The 21,837-nt window shown below is 39.2% G+C and overlaps 6 protein-coding genes and 1 long non-coding RNA gene across 24 annotated transcripts in view; 2 read left to right on the top strand and 5 right to left on the bottom strand.

Moving 5' to 3' along the window:
* LOC145734448 (protein pangolin, isoforms A/H/I/S-like) overlaps positions 1 to 6,558 on the bottom strand; it is a 78,881-nt gene extending 72,323 nt beyond the window's left edge. For 3 of the 11 annotated variants that reach the window (XR_014179427.1, XM_081987812.1, XM_081987813.1), the window contains exons 1-3: positions 5,888 to 6,532; positions 4,500 to 4,566; positions 3,576 to 3,670 (exon numbers count right to left, since the gene is read on the bottom strand). Coding sequence is in view for 9 of the 11 variants with exons in the window: in XM_081987812.1 (XP_081843938.1) it covers positions 3,576 to 3,670; positions 4,500 to 4,566; positions 5,888 to 6,040 (315 nt within the window). In the remaining 2 variants the exon portion in view is untranslated. Of the gene's footprint in view, positions 1 to 3,575; positions 3,671 to 4,499; positions 4,567 to 5,887 lie in introns of those variants that run through there. The other 8 variants (XM_081987814.1, XM_081987816.1, XM_081987817.1 and 5 more) reach the window with 6 other exon arrangements.
* A 1,780-nt stretch (positions 6,559 to 8,338) lies between these two features.
* Positions 8,339 to 11,692, bottom strand: ssp6 (PDZ domain-containing short spindle 6). 3 transcript variants are annotated; one of them, XM_081987802.1, is made up of 7 exons: positions 11,292 to 11,692; positions 10,436 to 10,641; positions 10,064 to 10,386; positions 9,825 to 10,008; positions 9,604 to 9,773; positions 9,388 to 9,551; positions 8,339 to 9,332 (listed from the first exon to the last, which is right to left on the bottom strand). In XM_081987802.1, exons 1-7 carry the CDS (start codon positions 11,304 to 11,306, stop codon positions 8,541 to 8,543), a joined length of 1,854 nt encoding a protein of 617 aa, XP_081843928.1. In that variant the 5' UTR covers positions 11,307 to 11,692; the 3' UTR covers positions 8,339 to 8,540. The 3 variants fall into 3 exon arrangements, with proteins under 3 accessions (XP_081843928.1, XP_081843927.1, XP_081843926.1); XM_081987801.1 differs by lacking the exon at positions 11,292 to 11,692 and adding an exon at positions 10,805 to 11,213; XM_081987800.1 differs by lacking the exon at positions 11,292 to 11,692 and adding an exon at positions 10,805 to 11,221 and having other exon boundaries at positions 9,604 to 10,008.
* A 147-nt stretch (positions 11,693 to 11,839) lies between these two features.
* LOC145734507 (uncharacterized) lies at positions 11,840 to 12,621 on the bottom strand. Its single transcript, XM_081987929.1, has 3 exons — positions 12,423 to 12,621; positions 12,293 to 12,370; positions 11,840 to 12,236 (listed from the first exon to the last, which is right to left on the bottom strand). The coding sequence occupies exons 1-3, from the start codon at positions 12,569 to 12,571 to the stop codon at positions 11,876 to 11,878; spliced, it is 588 nt and encodes a 195-aa protein (XP_081844055.1). The 5' UTR covers positions 12,572 to 12,621; the 3' UTR covers positions 11,840 to 11,875.
* A 519-nt stretch (positions 12,622 to 13,140) lies between these two features.
* Positions 13,141 to 14,163, top strand: LOC145734498 (deoxynucleoside kinase-like). Its single transcript, XM_081987911.1, has 2 exons — positions 13,141 to 13,487; positions 13,540 to 14,163. Exons 1-2 carry the CDS (start codon positions 13,278 to 13,280, stop codon positions 14,056 to 14,058), a joined length of 729 nt encoding a protein of 242 aa, XP_081844037.1. The 5' UTR covers positions 13,141 to 13,277; the 3' UTR covers positions 14,059 to 14,163.
* Positions 14,164 to 14,244: 81 nt separating this feature from the next.
* On the top strand, positions 14,245 to 17,468 carry Cmtr1 (Cap methyltransferase 1). Of its 3 annotated transcripts, none has more exons than XM_081987788.1 (12): positions 14,245 to 14,395; positions 14,450 to 14,532; positions 14,583 to 14,903; positions 14,959 to 15,120; positions 15,173 to 15,457; positions 15,507 to 15,690; positions 15,746 to 15,980; positions 16,032 to 16,225; positions 16,272 to 16,409; positions 16,669 to 16,888; positions 16,944 to 17,158; positions 17,236 to 17,468. In XM_081987788.1, the coding sequence occupies exons 1-12, from the start codon at positions 14,377 to 14,379 to the stop codon at positions 17,325 to 17,327; spliced, it is 2,148 nt and encodes a 715-aa protein (XP_081843914.1). In that variant the 5' UTR covers positions 14,245 to 14,376; the 3' UTR covers positions 17,328 to 17,468. The 3 variants fall into 3 exon arrangements, with proteins under 3 accessions (XP_081843914.1, XP_081843913.1, XP_081843912.1); XM_081987787.1 differs by having other exon boundaries at positions 14,246 to 14,395; positions 15,746 to 15,956; positions 17,226 to 17,468; XM_081987786.1 differs by having other exon boundaries at positions 14,246 to 14,395; positions 17,226 to 17,468.
* Positions 16,005 to 16,659, bottom strand: LOC145734520 (uncharacterized). Its single transcript, XR_014179435.1, has 2 exons — positions 16,375 to 16,659; positions 16,005 to 16,169 (listed from the first exon to the last, which is right to left on the bottom strand). It is a non-coding gene; the product is annotated as an uncharacterized LOC145734520 (long non-coding RNA).
* On the bottom strand, positions 17,334 to 21,783 carry LOC145734420 (uncharacterized). 4 transcript variants are annotated; one of them, XM_081987762.1, is made up of 11 exons: positions 20,416 to 21,783; positions 19,865 to 20,360; positions 19,651 to 19,812; positions 19,346 to 19,594; positions 19,183 to 19,288; positions 18,632 to 19,004; positions 18,459 to 18,580; positions 18,175 to 18,401; positions 17,889 to 18,113; positions 17,613 to 17,832; positions 17,334 to 17,559 (listed from the first exon to the last, which is right to left on the bottom strand). In XM_081987762.1, the coding sequence occupies exons 1-11, from the start codon at positions 21,674 to 21,676 to the stop codon at positions 17,419 to 17,421; spliced, it is 3,582 nt and encodes a 1,193-aa protein (XP_081843888.1). In that variant the 5' UTR covers positions 21,677 to 21,783; the 3' UTR covers positions 17,334 to 17,418. The 4 variants fall into 4 exon arrangements, with proteins under 4 accessions (XP_081843888.1, XP_081843890.1, XP_081843891.1 ...); XM_081987764.1 differs by having other exon boundaries at positions 19,865 to 20,357; XM_081987765.1 differs by having other exon boundaries at positions 19,865 to 20,267.
* Between the last annotated feature and the right edge of the window lie 54 nt (positions 21,784 to 21,837).

The following is a 21,837-nucleotide window of genomic DNA, read 5'->3' as shown; positions in this document are numbered from 1 at the left end:
TTATACGGCGTATTCTGTGCATCAAACCTTCGTGATTACGAACAAACAAGGCGAGAATAAAACCCAGTTCATTTGTAATCACCTTAATGACGAAATGATTATAATTTTCGCCCACAAGGTCTTCGTTTTCGTCCCGAGACTGTTGCGGCAGGTAAAAACAGCTGCGGTCGTACCCGCAATTAGTTTTTTTCTTCGTTTTCGAGTACGTTTCCAATACGACCCTGACCGTAACCCGTCAACTTTCATTTAATTGGCTAAATAGGTACCGTCCAGTTAGTGTAGCAATGGATTAGATATCCGGTCGCATGCAAACCCGGCCTTAACTTGCCCAGAGTGAATAATGGACGAGCAGTACAAGAATACGGCTACCGTGCCCCCAAAGGAAACCAGCGATAACTTACACCGACGCCGTCTTTAGTACCGTGTTGCCAGCTCGACCCACCAAAATACCATTGCTAAAACAAAAGAACCCCTTGAAAGCGCGCGACAACTCCTGGCTCCCCTCACTGAGCCAAAACAATAAAATAAAACAACAAAAAAAAAAACACAAGAAGCTAGATCGAGTGAGGGAGGAGATGGCAACGGCGCAAACGGCCGGGCGACGACAGAGAAGAATTAAGGCTGGCTGGAATGAACCAAAAAGAGACGCCCTCGCTTCACGGCCTACAGTAGACCAGCTCAAAGAGTGCTGATCGCTGGTACTGTCACCGGGAATAACCGATTACATTAATCAGAGTGACTGACACAGATTATTGTCATTGCAATTTTGACAGCTGTCACAAAAACAATGCAAATTAAAGTGGGCCAGGATTCTCGTTTACGAAGAGCGCGTTAAATGTCGACAGTTAAATTATATGGTGCGGTGTGTCTGTCTTGATAAACGTGGTACCACTCAACCAGACCCACCATAACGGTGCGAAAATGGCTTAAGAACGCGTCAATAACACTGAACGATATAGGATGACACCATTGCATTGTTGCCATAATGCTTGCACCAAACTTGACAATAGCGTAGTAGGACATGCGTTACGTCACAGTGGTTGCCTTAGTTGTACTCCTTCCAGTGATTCCTTGAGACTTTTCCTCAGTCAAATCATTAATTATTATAGAATGTCCCACTAATATTAAACGCAATTTTGCCTCGAACCAGACCGGGACGCGTTCCTTTGTTCGTCAAAAAAATAATAGCCGGAAAACTCCAGTCGCTTTTAACGAAATCACATCGAAGAGGCAGGATAAAGCACCAGCGACAACGCATCCAGGGGATGATGCCGCTCCAGTAATTATAGAAATTGCAAAGAGCTAAAGGCCCATCCGCACATATCGCGCTCGGAGGACCATTAAGCCGGATGCAAAAAGGATTTTTTCCAGGGGCACAGCAAAAAGAAATTTTCGCCTTGTATCAATATGGAATTTACTTGATTGTCCATGTAATCAGAACTTAAAAGTTTGCTTCGTTGTGCTCTCAGTAAATCAGAAAAAAACAGCTAGTTAAAAGGTTCGACCAACCTTAAATTACTCACTGTCCACTAAAAGACTAAACAAAATTTATAGCAAAGAACTGTTAAACCGGTTGTGTGTATCAGCACTGATATATGTCCTCCAGCGGCCATTTTGACCAACCTCCTGGAGGACAAACAAACCAGACGAATGTAGCTTGTGATTGGTCAAAAAAGGCTGGTTTCAGTCTGTAACTATTCTTTTAATAATCACAAACATGTGGCCCATTTCAGAAGATACACAAAACTAGAGATTTTTAAGGTAAACCGTTTGTATTCCATTTATGGCCCCGTCTCACCAACCTAGACTTATTGCTTGTATATTATCCTCCAGGAATTCTTATTACGACAGGCAGTAAACCCAACATCTCAAGGCATTTTATAAACGCAATTAGCCCAAGAAGGGCGGTCGTAAACAGTTGTTTATGCCCAGTTTTTCTAACTATAATGGATGGAGTGCAACAACCAATTTGACGGTTATAGGGTTATATTAGTTGCTTAGTTACAGCCAATGAGACAGTGCAGCACAGTGAGGTAATTTGTGATTGGTCAAAAAACACAGCTTTGAATTTATCTGTCAGTTGTCAGTTTGAATCATTATTAGTCGAATAGGATGTGCGGGTGGATTGAGCCACGAGAAAAAAAAAGACGGATGCGGTCCTGCAAATACGGGGAGCGCGAGAACGAGAGAGAGAGAATGGGAGCCACATTCCAAAGGTCATTGTACAAGATGACTTGCCAGGACCAGGTCAGGTGGCCGCTTTTCAGAAAGCCCCCAACCCCGTCGTAAACGCACCAAACAAAAACGGGCTTAAGCAGGTACCACACTAACGCGTTTGTGTGTTTTGGGGCTTTCACACGACCGGATTCGGATGTCGGGTCCGATCCGAACCGCGTATAAATCCTCGTTTTCGCGTCCAAAAAATTACCATGGAAATTTGTTTTTAAATTATCGCCGCCATAACGTTGTGGGTGTACCGGTCGTGTATAGACGGCTTTACCGGTCCACGGTATGCATAAAAATTCGCCGATTACGTTTTTAATAATCAACTGGGATAATGGATGCCGTTTTTATTGCTCCGTCAGAACGATTTAACAATATTAAGAGTTTTACGACTCTTTTATGGTCGTACAAATTCGTCTCTGCATACATAACTAATTGTCCAACAGTCCTGGTGCAAAACTTGGTGCCACTGGCCCAATAGGGAAAAATTTTAAATCCCTAGAGTCACCTGACAGGTTTTAATATAACTTACAGTAGAACCAGAATTGAATCTCCAAAGTCCCGGAATCATTTTAGCTCAAAATGTATTCATGGGTTGAAATAATTGAGCTGCTAATTGACTCAAAATATCAAAAGAATATTGATTTGAAAAATTCTGTTAGGGGCAGAAAAGAAAACACTGTTGAAATGATTCAATTGGTTGCCCCAAATTTTAAAAATGATAAAATTTAAAAACGAAACATTTTAAAAAAGATTTCATTAGCTGGATAAAGGCCAAGGAATTTTGAAAGAAGGCTAATCAGTCAAATGTCAATATATTTTAAAGAAGAATTCAATTCTGTCAGGGCCGGAAAGAAGAGCAGAAGATTGTAATGGATTAAGCTGGCTAATTGCCCAGAATTTTTGTAAAACGACTGACTGGTAGAAAGCATAAACATTTCCTTTCAAAACACATTTTTATGGTTCATCTTTGCTTGCTACTACTTTCAGTTCTTATAGCAAATGTTATTACAACAGAAACTAGTTTCAACTAAAAGGACTTCTATTTTTCTTATTTTTTGAACTGCAGTTTTTTGCCATATTTAAAGTTGGTTATATTATCAGGTATACTAAAGTAAAACTTATACTGGGTGATTTGAACCCAATAATTTTGTAATCGTTAATGACCTTTTGCTTTAAATGGCTAAATATTTTAGTTCTAGTTTAGCTACGAAGTGTATTTCACGTGTATGTTACTAATGAATGTTTTGCTCTCACGTAGGCGACTTGCGACCTTTTAAAGGCATTCAGCAAAATTAAAATTCATAACAACGTGGGCGTATCCACTATTACAATGATTATTATTGACTTACCATTGACACTGGAATGGGTCCAGGCCCTCCATTGGCGTAGCCGTAGGGTGAGACGAGATACCCCATGTTGAACGATGTGTGTGGCTCGACTTTTCCTGAAAATGTGCATAATCAAAATAAACGAGCTCATCTAAATCGGCGAGACAAGAGTCACTAAACTCCACCTTTACCATACTGCTTAGTCTACATTCTTACGGTTTGTGCACGCTAAAAGCTGACTAACATTACAACCGCTCGTTTTTCCCTCGAAATATGCAAAAACGAGCGCACTTGAACGTGTTTTAAATATGTAAGTGCCCATTTAGGCCCGTTGGCTGACTTGGGCTTTTCACTTATCAACAAATCGAGCATTCCCAGTCCATCTGCGTCGTATAATGGAAAGAATGAAATGGAAAAGTGCCTTTAAACGGTTTGGAAATGCTCGTTTTACGCTGCACACAACTTTCAAAAATGGAAAACTTCTAAAGAAAACAATTTTCCAACTTTCCTTAAGTTAATTAGTGAACAGTCATTTCCAGGTGCCTCTAAACAATTTATGCTAAATTAAATTTGAAATGTAGTTTACGGGTTCTTTTAATGTTTTTAAAATGATATCAAAGGTTTTAGAGAAAAAAAAAATTAAATTGACGACAATTTTGAATATACTTTAAAACTGTGACATAGACTCACAGTTAAGTTAACCGGAAAAAATCCGCTACGAATCTAACCTCCAGATAAGCATCGATATAAAGTTGTCGGTCTTGAATATTATATTACCCTGACTAACTAGAACCACGATCGTTTCTGAGATAGGCAAATAATGTTCCTACTGACGGTATGGTACGGCGATTTGGTGACCCGTCGACATTTTTTTCTCATATATGGTTCAGACCTGTTATAGTTCAAACCGCACTAGTAAAACTAGCCCTTAGGACAGTTACTCACCAAACACTGGGCTGGTATCCGGTCGTTGAGCATTTTTACTTGTTGAATTGAAACTTCCAGACTTTTCCTGAAACAATGGGGTTAAATTAGTTCCGGCCCTAATATTTGGAATTTATAAAAAAAAATTACTACCTGCTTGAGTCCTTTCTTAGAACATTTTGACAAGTTTTGGACAGTTTGTAAATCTTGTTTGACCAGGGTGAAATTTCAGTATTTATGATATCTAGTTTAACAATTTATCAAATATTGCACCAATTACCTTTTTATGTGAATGTTCCAGTTGAATTAGTAGGTAGGGTGGTTGTTTATGACGACTCTATGTATTACCAAGTCACTGACTTTTTGACAGCTGACAATAATTAATTCTGCACTAATTAACTATGAATTGTTTTGCATCAACGAAAAGAGCTTTGAACAAAGTAATTAAACTGGTTCAACGGTTTGCTTATCACCATTTCCGCTTATTTCAGATAGAACCTTCTTACAAAACTCTGATGAAAAGCCTGCCTGCAAAATTTTGAATTATACATTGCCTTTTCATTGGAATTTTGCTGTAAAAGCATCTAAAAGAAACTTTTTAGTAATAGTTGAAGCCTTTAAACTAGAAAATACTCTGTACCTGTGACAATTTGATCTTGAGATTTGGTTATTAAAAGCGTCTGCTACGTTTCCATTTTCTTAGTTTTGGTCACCCACTCAGAAAGTGTATCTGTTTTAGTTCTATCAAACAAATGCAGTTTAGTTCACTCAGCTTGTTGGAAAGGACAGGAATGATTCTTCACGGTTATTATTAAATAACTAACGTTGAAATGTTTGTAGGAAAACAACACTGACCAACAACAAACTAACAATAATTGATTTTGAGGTTATATTAGCCGTCGGGATGTCGGCTGTCATTTTTTTACAATCTGACAAAAGTGACAGTGATGGAGGTTTAACAGTTCATTATTTATGGTAAGTTTTGATTGTTTTTAATAGAATTTGAGTTTAGTTTTGACTGTGACGAGTAAAAAAACTACTAGTCTTAATTATCTAGTACTTATTACAGAATAAAACATTTTTAACTGGTCTGTCAACATTGCAAGCCTACTGTGATATTGTTTGTCAGTTGTGTCATCAAATCTTGGCCAAGTGTCAAATGGACAAAAAACGCGAAAGAAAAAAAAAACGCAAATTTTTCTTGATCGGTTATATTTAGAAACGACGGACAAAGGCTGGAAAATCAAGTTTGTTTACAAAATTTGAACGGAATGGTAGCGCAACCCACAGCTGTGGAGTTGCCGTCGCCCACGACAATATCGCGCTATATCCAAAAACAAAAGAATAGGTATTGTGCCGCGGTCTGGCGTTGTTTAGATCGGGAGCGCACGGGGGCCGTCACAGCTTACCTCCGACTCGGTGAGGTCGATAAGACTGCTCTTCTCCTCGGTGAGGTTCTCCGAGGACCTCTTTTCGTCTTCGTCGATACCCTCGTCCTTATACACCTTAACCTCATCGGTGCTGCCGAGATCATCGCCTCCACTGGACGAGACGTGTGGCATGGTTCACTCGAAAACACGACACGGCGGCATCACAGCCCGCTTGCACTTGGTCACCCGGGGCGCGACACGACGTACGCGGATGCTGCCATTCGAATCCAGATCCTACGGGAAACGATTAAAACCCCGAAACTTTCCTCCCTCTCTCTCTTTGTGTACGCTGTTTACCGCACGACAAACCCGCGACATACACACTAAAACTGGGTTGTCAGCACGTGCTCGATGACGACAACGGCGGCGGATTCACGGCGGCGCCCTTTGCTCAACACTAACTGGCGCTGAGCGCATGAGAATCAAGCAGGCGCTCTCTGTCGGAACCGACCAATCAGCTGCCGCTTTGATCTGTCTAGGCGGCTCGTAGTAATGGCAGCCGGACGACTGCGCAAGACGCCGCCCGTGTTCATTCAGACCACTATACATCGTTTCGGCCGTAGTACAGTTATTTCTCTCATCTAAAAAAAAAAAAAAAATTATAAACCTCAGTCAACTGTCACTGTCACATTTTGACAGATATTATCGAAACAGTTATCACATTTGGCAACGTGTAGTCTCATTAAAATATTCTGTACTGAAAATGCATAAAACCAAGTGCATTCAGGATGTTCCAAGTTTTTTGTGACTGAGATTTTGACACTTGACACCTTGGTGGAAATCAACTGCTAGATGATTTCAGAGCATGTTTCTCAAATATACAGGGTATATAATTATACAAGAAATCAAAAGTGCAAACTAATTTCGTACGTTGGTCGACCTGTCAGTTAGTATAGTAGGCCGGTCGCTACCTCTCCCAGTACATCATTACCCTAGTGATTAATTTCATCTTCAGACATTTATTTTACTAATTTATGGACTGTTGTTGGTGTAATGATGCACCGTACGGTCCAGTCCACTACTCGATTGTCTTCTTCAACATTCCGTTATGTATATAGGTCGAATTTTCGATTTTGGATTTGAAGGCATCAAATGTTTCACTGTTTCAAAACAAAGGACACTGAATATTTTGCCCCAATTCGGTTAAATTGACATTTTCTAGAGATGTAATTGCTTAAACACACTGTAAATAAATCATTATTATTAACCAGCTACAGGAAGCACAATCGAATTTTTCCAATATGTCAGAAGTAATATTTTAGTACCCAAATACCGGATATTTTAGTAATTAATGACACATTTTTTGAGAAATTTACTTAAAATTGGGTACCTACATTAAAATTTGTGGAGTAATAAAGCTTCAAAAATAAATATCAAGATAAGTTCTTTTGTAAAAAGACCACTCTGTCCAAACAGTGTGAAACAAAAAACTGATATTCTCTAATAGAAGAAAAATTATCAGGAGCTGTGTAGTCATTTTATACACAATTAATTAGTCCTCAAATGATTAATAATAATTATATTCGGTTAATTTCGTTTTAGTTTTCTTTATCTTATTCTCGGTAAACCGCAAACAGAAAATACTGGTGTGTGAATAATCGCAAACATTGCAACAAAATCAACAATAAATGGACGTTAACAAGGAAACCACAAATAAGAAGTGAAGCTAAAACAAACCACCCGTAACGTAAACAGTCAAAAAAAAATCGTTCATCTTATTATGATACCATGGAAGTGGACAAAAGGCGAATAATACACTGAACCGATCCCAGGAAGACCTTTTGTCAATGCCTGAAATTGTTTGGGAAGTGCACCCCCGTGAGCGCATAATGCCATGAAAACGGGGTGTGTTTTCCGAGAAGGCATAATAATATATCTTTTAAATCTGCCTCGGACTTCTCGGCTAGGGTCAGGTTACTTTCAAAACTTTGATGTTTTTATGGGGATACAAAGATATGAGAGGGTGTTGTTTACCCTTGTTATTATATTATAAAATTCAGATTATTGACTATTCAAAAAGTCATTAAAAAAAAACTTTTTTCTTTAATTGGTTATTGAAAAATGTTTAAAAAAGGTTTTGAAATTTAATCTGTAAACTTTTAACACTAAACAGTTTACGCAACCATGCATACAACGAGGAGTATGCGTGGTTGCATAACTCGACTGTAATAAAGTTAAATAACCATTTATTTTGTAACGTAAAAAGCAGATAATTTTTTATTTTTTTTTAAACATCTATTTTGAAATGAACACTAGACTAGTGAGCTTTTATTAATTGAAACAATTTTCTTCAAATCTCGTGTGGTCTCAATAGGCACTAAGTGGATTCACCATCCAATCCACAAGTTTTTCTGAAGCAGACGGTGAATGAAGAAGATTTGTAAATATGCAAATACTCATTCCACTAATACTGGTAATTAAACAACATAATTATAACAACGTAACAAAATGTTTATTAAACAGTTCAAGTCATAACTAATCGTTGCCTTTTTTAAGTACTTTACCATCAATTTAAGTATATTGGCTATTAATCCTGGAATTGCAAATATAATAAAAAATGAAAACAAAAAAAAAACTACTTAGTCTTTGGTGTGGTATTTTTCACTAGTACTGGGCAGTTCACAACATTAAATTACAATCTAGTAGCTTCAGAGTTACTGGATGGTGGTTTTCCCCCACTGCTGCTCGGTCCTTCGCCCTTTGAAGGACGTCTGGTGGCGCTGTAGTAACCAAAATTAGGGTCAGTAGGACTAATTACGCTTTGGCGGGGACTTTGAAAAAATCTAGTTTCGTTGCTATCAGGTTGTGGGGAGGTACCACCATCCAAACACTCGCAACTCGTCCCCGAATCGCTCAAGTTTTCATTCGAGTATTTCGGTACCGATAGCAAACTTTCAGTGCTTTTGGTTGGTTGAAAGTAGCGTCTTTGAGTGTGCGGTGTGTACTGCGGTGTACTCTTTTCTACTCGCACGTATTGCACTTTTTGCGCACTCCTCGGGTTTGTTTTGCACTTGGTGGTGTCAAAGTACCCATACCCGAACCCGTACCCACCAAACGCTTTCGTAGTCAAATTATCCCACGACTTGGGCTTCACCTGTCCATACTGGACGTAAATTGGTTCGTGCTGGTACTGGTGCTGCGTTGAGTACCGTTCAGTTTTGCTGGCGTTGCTCTTCTGACTCAATTGTCTGGATGTGTTGTCCGTGGAACCGTCCCAGTAGAGGGTGTCGGTGCTCAACGACGTGGTGTAACTGTTAGCGCTGCTTTCGCCCACGGTGGTTGGCACCACGTTACTGATTTCACTCGAAGTGCACGAGTGCAAGCTGCACTGGCTCTGGATGTGAAAGTACCGGCGTGGTACTGAGGGGTAACCTTGTGATTTCGCTGATTGAGATACTTGGGAATGTGGACGTGACCTTGCAACCTGCAAAGAATGTATATGTGTTCAGTGTTTAATGGAAAAATCAAAATAAACAAACCTGTTGTTGAGGTTGTTGAGGCTCAGTCTGTGTTTCTTCAGTCTTCGACTCTCTCTTTCTATTTTGAGTGTTTTTCTGGCTTCTCGATCTTCGTCTGGCAGGCACACAGTGAGGATCACAGCAAGGACTGGCCAGATCGTAAGCGTCTAAGCTCGTGTTGTCTCCTTGAGTGGTTTTGGTCACAAATCGACTCAAATAAAACCCCAAAACGCTTACCATTGTTACTGCCTGTAGTAACGCAAGGACTGCACAAATGTCCTCCGTAACTGTAGCAAGGTCCATGACCCTTCTTGGGCTTGTCAGAGTTTTGTTGCTGGGACCTGGTGGGCGGTTTAGGTGGAGTGCCATCGCAGGGGGTTTTTACCATAAAATTCGGGTTTTCTCTTCTAATATATTGTTTATTAGTTGAGTTACTTATTAATTGAAAATATACTAACCGATGAGGTTCAAAAGTGAGAAGGTACTCCCCGCTGGAGCTTGTAGAGGGCTGCAGCATATACTTGTAGCTACTGTCCAGGTATTGATACGTGAAAACCACTGGTGGAGTTGTTGGGAGTTTACGTTGTGCCCCTTTAGCCACGTCTTCAGTAGACACTGTAGGTCTGCAGAAGGTGTAGTAACCTGAAAAATATCACCACTAACATTACAACGTTTCCGGGATTTTAATCAAATATACCTTGTGGTGTTGGAGGTCCACTAGTATTGGTCTGCGACGCCTTTTTCCTGGCTGGCAAACTGTGAGTCTTCCATTTGCCTTCCAGTAACTGTCTCTCTTTGATGCACAACCGTTCCAGTTCTTCCATCTTCTGTTCCAGGATGTTTTGCAATTTTATGTAGCGCATGTGTAGCTCCACCTTGCGGACGCAGTCTTCAAACAGCACCACCATTCTCATTCTAGAGTCGCAGTTCTTGATGTAGTTTACCAGAGTTTTGTGATCCGCTTTCTCCATATCAGTACCATTGATAGAGAGGATTACGTCTCCTTCGCGCATACCAGCCCTGTAATAATTACACACAGTTTGACGTTTAAGTTAATGTGTGGTTGTACCTGTAAGCAGGACCGTCGTAGTCTACGTAGTCCACGTAGGTGATCATTTCGATTTCCTTCTCCTTTTTGTAGTGGATGCCGTAGCTTTGTATGGTGAAACCGAAACTGCCATTCTTCTTCTCTACGATGATGGTACGTCTTCTACGGTCTTCTTCTGGTTTGGTAACGATAACTTTGTCCGATTGCACTCGTTCCAGGATTTGAGCCTGCATTATAAAACTTCCTGTTTAAACACACACATTTTCACTGGCCTTAAATTTAGTACGCATATTTATAACCGGACGTTGCCATTCTAGGACAATATAATCCAGTCACGTTTTGTATTGTTAAGTAGGTAAATGGAAACAGCATTGTCAACCCAAAACTTACTGAACAGGCCGTTGCTGCACTACACTCATCATCGCTGCTTTGGGTTTGACTGTTTTGATGACTTTGCCGTCTCATCGTCTAAAAATTCTTGCAAAAATGGCACAACATCGTCACCAAACCGTATATTTTAAGGGTTACAAAACAGCTGTTCGATTTTTGGTTTGTCTATTTATGTGAGTGCGTCGTAGGGTCGACGCCTGTGCCCCTATATCGACGTCGCGACGCTACTTACGAGGGTGACTACGAACATGTCTGATGTACTTTGTATACAAGGGTCGAACCATTTATTTTATTAGGAAAAACTGTATTTTTTATTTTAAACCTTCAGTCTAAATAAGGAACTTTACCACTATATTCACCAATATGTTATCAAGTTTTAACTCTAACAATAGATTGTTAAACTTATCGTTTTGATAACAATTTGATGAATATGACCATTAGTCAAGAATTTTCTGGTTTGTTTCGACTGAATGGTTCTGTCACTTACATTGGTGTCCTCCATGTCATTTGTGTTGATCACGACCCGTTTTCGTTGCCGCCACGCGTCCAGCAATGGGATTTTCCAAAGCCCAGCGGCATTTTGCCGTCGTCGGTTCGTTCTGAATGTTTTTGCGATATTTTTAACTTTTTTCCGTGCGTTTTTAGTCACCAACTGAAACTACTCGAACCACAATAACGCGTCGAACTTTGCAGAACTACTAAACCACTCGTACTTGGCAGTAGTTTTTCGCAACAAAAATTATCGCGCCGCCTCTATAACCTCCATTTAGGAACCTTCGTAAAAGTCGAGAAAACGATTGCCAATATAATTGTTTATTATAATTGCGGTTCGAGCAAACTATTGTCCAACCAGACGCGCATATAATTACCATTCCGTTGTAGTTGTACTGAGTGGCTCAAATCAACCGCAACTTGTACAGGAATTTCAAACACGCATTTGCTTTTTAGCAATCACTCTATAAACCTACAAACTACAGATATAGGAAGTAACACCAACATCAGTTGAAGGACGTTTATAAGTGCAAACCAACCAAATCATTTTAACTTTACTATATTTAAAACAACAAAATTTTAAGATAACTTTTCGTCGCTTTCCGATGTGTCATTCTCCTGCGAGTCATGTGAGACAAGACTGGACAATCCCAGAACATCACTGAGACCTGACAAAATGTTAGCATTCTCCTCTTTGCCTACAGTAGAGATGTTCTTGGTCACTTTAACTTGTTTGTTGGGGAACAAAAGCAAATTGCTGCGATTCACGTCACTGTCCGAACCATTTTCCGGAAAAATGAGCCCTCCAAGGTTAGAACTCACGATCCCAGTTAAGGCCACCCCACTAACGTTAGTCTCGACTGGAACAGGAATGTTGGACAAGTCCACAAACGTCCCATTGTCAGCTGGGTCGAAAAAGGACACATCAATTTGTTCGTGACTGTAGAAAATTTAAATAGTTTAGTGAGCAATGTTTAGAAACAACAAAAAACCTACGTTTTGTTGTCATAGTCGCTGGCATTACTTGCATCAGTGAGAATACCAATTTCATACACCACTTTCCTGATTATGTACCTATAATGAAGAAATGTCTTATAGGCTTAAAAGATTTATTAAGCAAACTTACAGATCCTTTCCAGAGCTTCCGGGTGATTCAGTGGTAGTCAAAATGTCTTCCCTGCTTTCCACACTAACATCAGCCTCATCAGGGTAAAAAGGACCGGCTAGAGCAACTTTCTGCAATGCAAAAATCAGAAACAAGTAAAAGGTGTACATACTTGTATCTTTAGAGTCGAGTTAAGTTGATTTAACTGATCACGCGGTTTTTACTGGTTCTTTTTATATTGAAAATCTGTAAATTAGCACAAAATGACAATGATTTGTTTAAATCATTCGTGGCAAAACGCTAATTTTTACATGACTACATTTTCAGAAATTACAAATTGTTTACCACCAAGTCAAGGTTTGTTGTTGTCGTCTAAAGACAAATATAGGAAAAAGTAGTTTAACGAATGTTAGTTTTTTCAGTTAGAATTTGATAATTCACATCTGAGAAATTATATTGGTTTTAAAAGCAAAATTTATGACGCTTTGGTGAATACCCGTTGTATAAGCCAACTAATTACTTTAATAACACCAATTTATAATAATAATAATAACTTTATAGCCAACAGAACTACTATCACAAAATTAAGTCCACATGAAAAAGTAATGAACTATATCAAATATTAAGTGGTGATACACATTATTTCGAAATAAACCATAGAAAATGGGAGATAATAGTGGCGCCCCCTATTATCTACGCAGTGTAAATGTCATTCGTCAAATTTGCCTGTGGGATTTTTTTTGTAAACATTAACTTTTTTTGAGGTTAGGAATTAGGAGTATGTAAATTAGAGACTCGTCAACACAAATTTCCTTAAAAAAAAACCTTTTTGATAAGATTTTATGTTAGATTAGTGATAAAAAAAAAAGTGATAAAATGCAATCAGCCAAACAGTTAATAACGAAAGTAGCTATGTCGCTAGCAACAAAAACTAAAGTGGCAGGAAGACCCTTCACCGTTATCGTGGAAGGTAATGTGGGTAGCGGCAAAACCACTTTCTTGGAACATTTCAGCAAGTATCCGGAAGTGTGCGTTTTGGCAGAGCCGGTGGAAAGCTGGTGTAATTTAAATGGTCACAACTTACTGGTAAAACCCCTATAAATTGCTTATTGTAATGGCTTGAACTAGAAACTTGCAGGGTTTAATGTATCAGGACCCTAAACGGTGGAGTTTTACGTTCCAGTCCTACGTCCAACTCACCATGTTACAGAACCACTTAAAGGCCACATCAAGCCCAATTAAAATGATTGAAAGGTCAATTTACAGTGCCCGGTACTGTTTTGTGGAAAAACTGACACAGGATGGGTCTTTGCCTTTACCTTCAGCCGCCGTGATCGACTGCTGGTATCAGTGGATTCTCCAACAGAATCTGGTGGACGTGGACTTGGTAGTTTATTTAAGAACCTCACCGGAAGTGGTTTATGAACGTATTTTAAGTCGGAAACGTCCCGAAGAGAAACCCATAACCTTAGAATTTATAAAGTCTCTACATCAGATTCATGAGGACTGGTTGTTTCACAAGGTGCTGTTCCAGTGTCCTGCTCCGGTGTTGGTTTTGAATGCCAACTTGGAACGCGCCAACATTCAAAGTGAATATGAAAAATCAGAAATGCACATTTTAAGTAAAGCACAGCAGGCTGTTGCTCATGCAATTTAATTTTATTATTATTTGTATAATAACAAAGCCAGTATTAGTGCATTTAACTGTAAATTTACTTTCTTTTTGTTTTGTTTGCTGAAATTAATATATTTTGTATGTTTACGTGCAGATTCGATAATTCACAGCGACAAATCGATAGTTACATCTGTCGATAGTTGAACCCCACCACACCACCAAACATAAACAACATCATAACCTCAAACTTTTATCCTAAAAGATTTTCTGGTGGTGAATGTTATTGAAGAATTTACAGAAAAGTAGAACGTGCTATTTTTCGCTGTCTTGATTTAGGTAGTTTTAGTTTAACCGTATAAAATGGATGATAACTCTCAAGGTACAGTTTTCTTCAACCCTAATTTATTTAGCTAGTTGTGTGTGTTTACTATAGAAAGCGTTCCTGTAATGTCCGAACCGGGGCCCTCAAACCCTTCAGACGCACCACTATTTGATAGCCGTGTGTTACAGATGATGGTAAAAAAGTGTCTAAATCGCTACTGTGCAGTTTAATCACACCCTTACAGAAAAACATGGGCTACAAACCTGGTACTGGCCTAGGCAAAGAAGAGCAAGGAATCATCCAGCCCATTTCAGTCGACACAAATTTGGGGGTGCGAGGATTAGGACTGCAAGTCCCTAATTTGGGCTATTCAACTGAGCAGTGGGATTTTTCTTTGGAAAACCTGGTGGTTGAAGAACGGATCAACTGGTTGTACAATCCGAATAAGCCGCGTTATACGACGTTAAGCGATGAGTGGATGGTAGAAGGGTCTGATAATATAGATGTAGTTAGCAACTCAACTTTTTGTGATCCCGATGTTTTGGTGGAGGTTTTTAAAGCCAAAGTATGTTACATGTGACTCCAATGGGACGTTTGGGGTAAAGTAAGAGTTGTTCCAGGGAATTTTTGATGAACTGGATGCCAAGGAATTGAATTTAGCTAGAGCTAGGGCCAACCCGTTCGAAACTGTTCGTGCGGTGTTTTTTATGAACAGGGCCGCATTAAAAATGGCCAATATCGATGCCGCTTGTGGTTTTATGTTCACTCATCTTGACAACCAAGTGAGTTGGTTTCAGTGTATGTAATTTGAAATTCCAATTAGTTTAAAAACAGGGTAACGAACCAGTTTACTTCGCTGATGTTTGTGCTGGACCTGGCGGTTTCACCGAGTACATTTTGTGGCGTAAAAAATGGCTTTACAAAGGTTTCGGGATGACTTTGAATGATGAACACGATTTTAAACTGAACGAGTCCAGTTGCGCCTCTTCAGCCACCTTTCAATGTTTATACGGGGTGGACGGCACGGGAAACGTTTGCAACCCGTCAAACTTGACAGATTTCAGTGATCGAGTACGACACGAAACCGGTCAGGGGGTGCATTTCATGATGTCTGACGGTGTAAGTCAGTTGTTTGGTTCTTTGCGACAAGCTTATAATTTTTGGTTAGGGATTTTGCGTTGACGGGCAAGAACACTTGCAAGAGGTGCTGTCAAAAAATATCTACGTATGTCAGTGTTATTTGGCATTGGGGATTTTAAGGCCTCAAGGCCATTTTGTTACGAAACTGTTTGATGTGTTCACTCCGTTCAGCGCGGGGCTGTTATTTTTGATGTATTTGTGCTTTGAAAAAGGTTACTGCTTTTACTTAATAAGAGGTTTTAGAGAACAGTATCAACTTATTTGCAGTTGGTATTATCAAACCTAACTCCTCCAGACCGGCCAACTCTGAAAGATATTTAGTTTGTAACAATTACCATGTAAATGAAACCACTCAAACTGTTAAAGAGTATTTAAAGAAGGTCGTGGTGAAATTATGGGAGTCGCGTGAGGAGAAGGAGCGTGATATAGTGGAAATAGTTCCTACAGATATTCTTGCAGGCGACAAGGACTTTTTCGGGTATATCCATGAAAGCAACACCAGGTATTCACTAAAAAAGCAGTAAAAAACATTACCCACTTAATTTTATTTCAGTATTGGTAAGAAGCAAATCGTAGCTTTGCGTAAACTGGCCCAGTTTTGTCGTAATCCCAGTTTGGTGGAGCACAGACAAGCGTCGATGCGTGAAGATAGTCTAAAGTACTGGGAAATCCCAGACAACAAACGGAAAACCTGTCCAAAGGAATGTAAAATCAACAAAATTCTATCCAAAAGTGGTGTAGATAGAGGTGCGTGAGTTTTTACCGTTACAGTATATTAACTGAATTATTTTAGAAGCCCTAACAACACCCTACACTTTGCTAAGCCCAAATGAAATTAACGTTTTACGTACTGTGATAAATAAAATGGATGATTGGCGGTTTATGTTGGTACTTACCACAAATAAAGATAGGAAGCTCGATTATTATGCAGGTAAACACACCAATATTTAAGCACTTTCAAAATCTACAACGTTTTTTTAAATTATTTGTCATTTTAACGTGTATTATTAGAAAAAAAACAAAATGGCGCTGTGCTGTCACATCCGGACAGCTAATTGTCACTGAAATGTCAAATCTCTGAAAAACATGGTTGCCACATTAATAATTTACTTTTTTTTCCGAAAACTGTCTGGCAAACATAATCTGACATTTGATTAGAATTTGTCACACGACGGACAAACGTTTTTCAGGATTAGGTGCCGGTAAATCTGTTCGTTTTCTGAATGGCAAATGGAACAAAATCAGTCACCTGAACCTGGTCAGGGGCACGTTACTCTTTGGGGAATTCGTCAAGGAAATCTGCACGTATCATCCAGGTTATGAAGGTTTGGAAACACGTTACAGCTTGCACGTTATTGACGCGATCCGATTGGGCGACATGGATTTGCGCAGCTACACTTATCTGGAAAGGTGTTTGCCCAGCACTAGTAAGCCACACTTGTTTACTGACTTTGACAGTTTTCAGGTTTAAGTTTATAGAGATGTACTGTAAATCTGTGAGCAGAGAGTCGGAATCGGGTTATTCGGTGCGTGTGCGCCCTAAGCCCATATACTCCCTAACCGAAATAGTAATTCCAGACAATGGACTAACCAATTTATCTTTACAAGGTTACAAAGCCACTAGCGAACAGTTTGCAGTACAATCCATTTTGATGTTCAATTCAATGGAAAAAACCTTCAGTAAGTAACTTTTTAAAGTCAGGCCGTATATTTTGCAACGTTGCTATATCAGTATATTTGATAATAGTCTTTTCTAGTGAATACAAGCAAACAACTGTTTGTAGTGCACAAACTGAACTGGTCCCAATTGAAATCGATAATGGAAAATATAGTCACAAATTCAATCTGATTGTAGTTTTGTACAGTTTTAATTTTCTAAAAAAAAAACAACAAAAAATAAAATATATTTTCAAATAAAAAATTTGTAATAAACAATAATGTTAATTAAGTTTTTCTAGACACTCTAATAAAGCTCTATCGGTAACTGTAATTTGAGAACATTCCATTTCGTCTGCTGTTGCATGTTTGGTTGTGGCAGCCATGACTTTTTTACGACACTCTTCCAGAAATTTAGTTTTGTCCTGTTCAAAAACTGGAATAATATAAAATATGATACTTAAGTGGTTTTACGTACAATTTGGCTAAACTCTGCCTCTAAACGGTCAAGTCCCTCCCTCAAGTGGGAATACTGCGTATAACGAGTAAAAATCACCGACCACCCACCTGCAGCTTGACAGTGACTGTACCAGTGCTCTACAAAAGTCAAATTGCACACAGAAACCAGCTGACCATCACTAATCCCATCCAAGACTAGTATATTGCTCGGGGAGTCGTTGATTGTGATGCGCAGCAATCTAAAAAACCACACAACTGTTTCCATGATATAACCAATAACCAATCAAACGCTTGCTTTTGCTTGACGTCAGCCAACCAGACTTCCTGGTCAGTTTCGGTGATTGTTTTCTTCACCACTATTCCGACAGTGTCAAATTCGTACGACCATCTGACGTTTGTGCGGAAGTCTGGTAATTCAGCGATTTCCGTTACTTTACGCCGGAACTTTTCAAATCGTTTTTCTGGACCGGGTTCCCGTTTGAATTGCGTTGAAGGACCGGCGCTTAAACCCCATTTAGGCCTGAAACGGTGGAAAGGATAATAAAATGTCAAAAATAACTAAAAAACCAAGCCATAATTACGTGCAACAGACATTGAAAACGGTAACAACAGCGCCCTCTTTCAGCTCGTCGAAATGACAATCGGTGGGACGCCACACCCGGAAATCGTGCACCAGATCACCGCCATTTGGGTGGGCGTCCGCCATTTTCATTACAAGCAACGGTGTTACGTTTGACGTTTTTGTTTTGACGGTACCGCCCACGCTGTAGTTGTACAGAGCGGTTTTTTGAGTGACCGAAAGCATTTCCTATTTGTATTTTAGTAGATTGGTTAACAGTGTTGCCGTTTTGTTTTTCTATTGTACCACCTGTAACCCTTCTGGATCGGCGCTGTTTTGCAACATGTCATATAAAACTTGCGGATCTTCGATGTTTGATAAATTAGCTTGGGGATTGTAATGTTCCTGGGCTTTTCGATTTCTCCATACTGTTATTTCAATTAGTGTCATGTTGACTTGGAACACTCATCTGTACTTACCGTTCGACCCTCCAGATTTATCCAAATATCTCAGCGGATATACACGAACTATCACACACCGAATACGGCCAATTTTGCCTCCTTCGAAACTAATCCCCGATAGGGGCAGCAGAAAGGGACCTGATTGTTTCTGAACGCCCAGTTTACACCACGACAAAGCCCTTCGGGTGGTATTAAAATTTATTTGTAAATAAACGGATGGTGGAGCTTCAAGGGGGTGGCAACCTTGCTCACAGTTTTTCAACTCCGCCCCGTATATCAGAAGTTTTTGGCCGATGTTAATTTTGCCCGTTTTGATTTGTTGGCCTAGCGGTGCGTCCACCAGGGTTCTGATTGGGTACCAACCATCCGTTAGCTCGAGTTCAGTATTTAACTATACGCGAAAAAAACTGACATTTTATCGGTATTTCAAAAGAAAACACGTGATCAATTTGACTTTTGGCGTCTAGACTGTGTCCTTCATCAATTTGTTTAGCAGAGATAATCTGACTGATCGATCACGTGCTTTCGCTTATATAAAACTTTCCACAATTTTGACAGTTGACACGTACTTTGATGTTTGCTACGCACAAAACCATCCTTCTTTGACTTGTGTCGTCTTTTTCTAGAATCCTTCTCACTATAGGTCTTTCAGCCTTATCAATTTCACGGTCGTACCTATTTTTAATTTTATATTTTAGCAAAAAAATTAAAAGAGAAATTTGAGGCACAAACCGGTATTTAAGTTGTTGCACCACATTTTCCACAGTCAGACACCTGTCAAATTGACTAGCAAACATTCTGTCATAACTGGCCAATTTCCAGATGATCCACTTGAAATGATTTTGAATCCAGTTTTTTGGTAATAAATTAACGTCCACCGAATCCATGGATTTGAATCCAAACTCAATTTGGGCTAATCCGACTCGGTTTTCTGCGTCTGGCACGATGACAGCTCCATCTTCGGTCGTTAAATGTGACTCACTGTGAGAGAGCGAAAGAAATAATCCCAATTACACCAACACACAAATCAAACAAACCTGTCATTAACAGTAAAACGGATCAAATGTGCATTTTGTGGACAAATCTCCTCCAAAACGAAGGACACTTCCCGATTATTTCCTGTCGAAATTTTGCCCAAAAAATCCATTAAAGACTTCCGAAATCCCGTCTTGGCTTTATACAAAACACCGGGAGAAACCCTGTTAAGAAAACCTTACTTGTTTATGTGTTAACTCTAATGCGTAAACATACCTAGCTTTGGAAGAAAACTCCAGCATTGTTTTCTGATTGGTTAGAATAGTACGGCGCTGGTCCACAATCCTTAAACGTTCCTCCAATCTTTGACGTTCTTTCGTTAAATCCTCCAACCATCCCTTGACATCTCTTTGTGCAGTTTCCGTCAGTAAAACCACTTCAAGTGGTTTGGACACTCTTTTTATTGGTGATTCGACGTTTGAAATAGACGTAATTAAGGAGGAAGGCTTTTTTAAAGGGGTTGAAGTGTGATAGGGCTCTAGATCCTCAAATATGAGCCTGGCGCGCTTTAAAGTGGGCTCTGACAGTTGCACAGTGGGAGAAACGCGACAACCCAGTCGTTTTCTTGTTTGAACTGGTGTAAGATTTAATTCGGGAAGCTTGCGTTTTTTTGTTGGGTCTAAAAGGATTAAAGCAGTCTCAATTTTATGTAATTTGGATAAAGAAGAGTGCCGCTCTTTACAAGAAAAACCTTTAAAGGGGTCCTGACCTTCTGAAAAGTCATTCCTAATAAAGTGAAAGTTTGAAAATAAAATTAATAAACTCACCTGGAAGCTTCCTACTACCAAACTGAGGGTTTGGGGTTCTGAAACCTGAATTCGCCAGGAAATCAACACTAGGAAGATCATCAAAACTCTCCCCTTTAAAAATGTTGTTATTACCTGAACGAAATTGATTGTTCTGTTCCAAATCATTTGGAATTTTTTCAGGATTTTCTCTTTTAAGTGAAGCAGATTGAAATCCACATAATTTTAAGTCCCCAAGGTCAGTTTCCACAGATGTCATGTGGTTTTTTGCTGACTTGAATGACTGAAAATTTGCTTTTAGATTTAAATCACCAAAATTTTCATTTGCAAAAATGTTTCCATTTTTTTGTAGCTTCTCTTGGTTTTGTAACTTGGAACTGCTTAAACTAAGTGTCTCTGCAGGGGCCATAACAGCTTTAGCTGACATAAAAGATTGAAAATTTGTATTAAAATTTAAATCACCAAAATTTTCATTTTCAAATATGTTCCCAGTTTTTTGTGTCTTCTTTTGGTCTTGCACTTTTGAACTGCTTAAACTAATTGTTTCTTTAGGTGTCATAAAAGCTTTAGCTGAGGTGAAAGATTGAAAATTTGCCTTCAAATTTAAATCACCAAAATTTTCATTTTCAAAGATGTTCACAGTTTTACCAGTTGCAGGTTTCTGTGTATTAGGTCTAAGATAATTTAGCTTTTTTTCTGGTGGTTTCAGATTTTTGTCAGGATTTAATATGTCTTCAAACAATTGCCAAGATTTTTGCTCTTGCTGCAAGCTCAGGTTGATTGGTTTACCCAAACCGGTGGTAAAGCCCTTTGACTGTGTTTTATTCAGAAATTTGGGCTGTCTAAACTCAGAAACTTGATTCTTTACTACTACAGGTTGCTCCGCTGGCAGAGGAGGTAAAACTTGGGTAGGTTTCTCATTGCACATATCAATTTCTGGGTTTTGAAAGCTCAACTCTTGCACAATTTTAATTCGTTGATTTTGCAGGGTTTCTAGTTCTCTTATTCGGTCCTGTACACATTCTGGTTGGTTGTCCAACCTGGACAAACTAAGCCCTAAAACTGAATCATCTTCACTTTCCACCGTCCCTAGAGACTCATTCTGTGTTTGAAATTGTATTTCCAGCTTCTGTTTCACAGTTTTAGAGGGTTTTTTAGTGCGTTTCCTGAACTTTTTCACCGACTGTCCGGACCCCAAAACAGGCGATAGGGTCAAAACCCTGTCGTTCTGAGACAGGTTAGCTACAGAACTTTCCTTCGGTGGTGAATTACACTTGTCCATTAAAGAATTTTTGCTTTAAATCGCTGAAAACAGTTTAAAACTACGAATTGTTTACAAAGATTGCCGGGAAAACATTTAATAAGTGAGGTTAGGTTGATGTCGGATCATTTAAAAGTTTTGCTGTGTTGTGATACTGTAATCTGCATGCGAAAGACAAAGAG

This window comes from Ips typographus, linkage group LG10 (assembly GCF_016097725.1).
Source record: "Ips typographus isolate SLU linkage group LG10, UJ_Ityp_2.0, whole genome shotgun sequence".
In the NCBI taxonomy this organism is placed as follows: domain Eukaryota; kingdom Metazoa; phylum Arthropoda; class Insecta; order Coleoptera; family Curculionidae; genus Ips; species Ips typographus.
The sequence above is the reverse complement of the archived record's forward strand: the minus strand, read 5'-3'. Positions and strand labels throughout refer to the sequence as shown.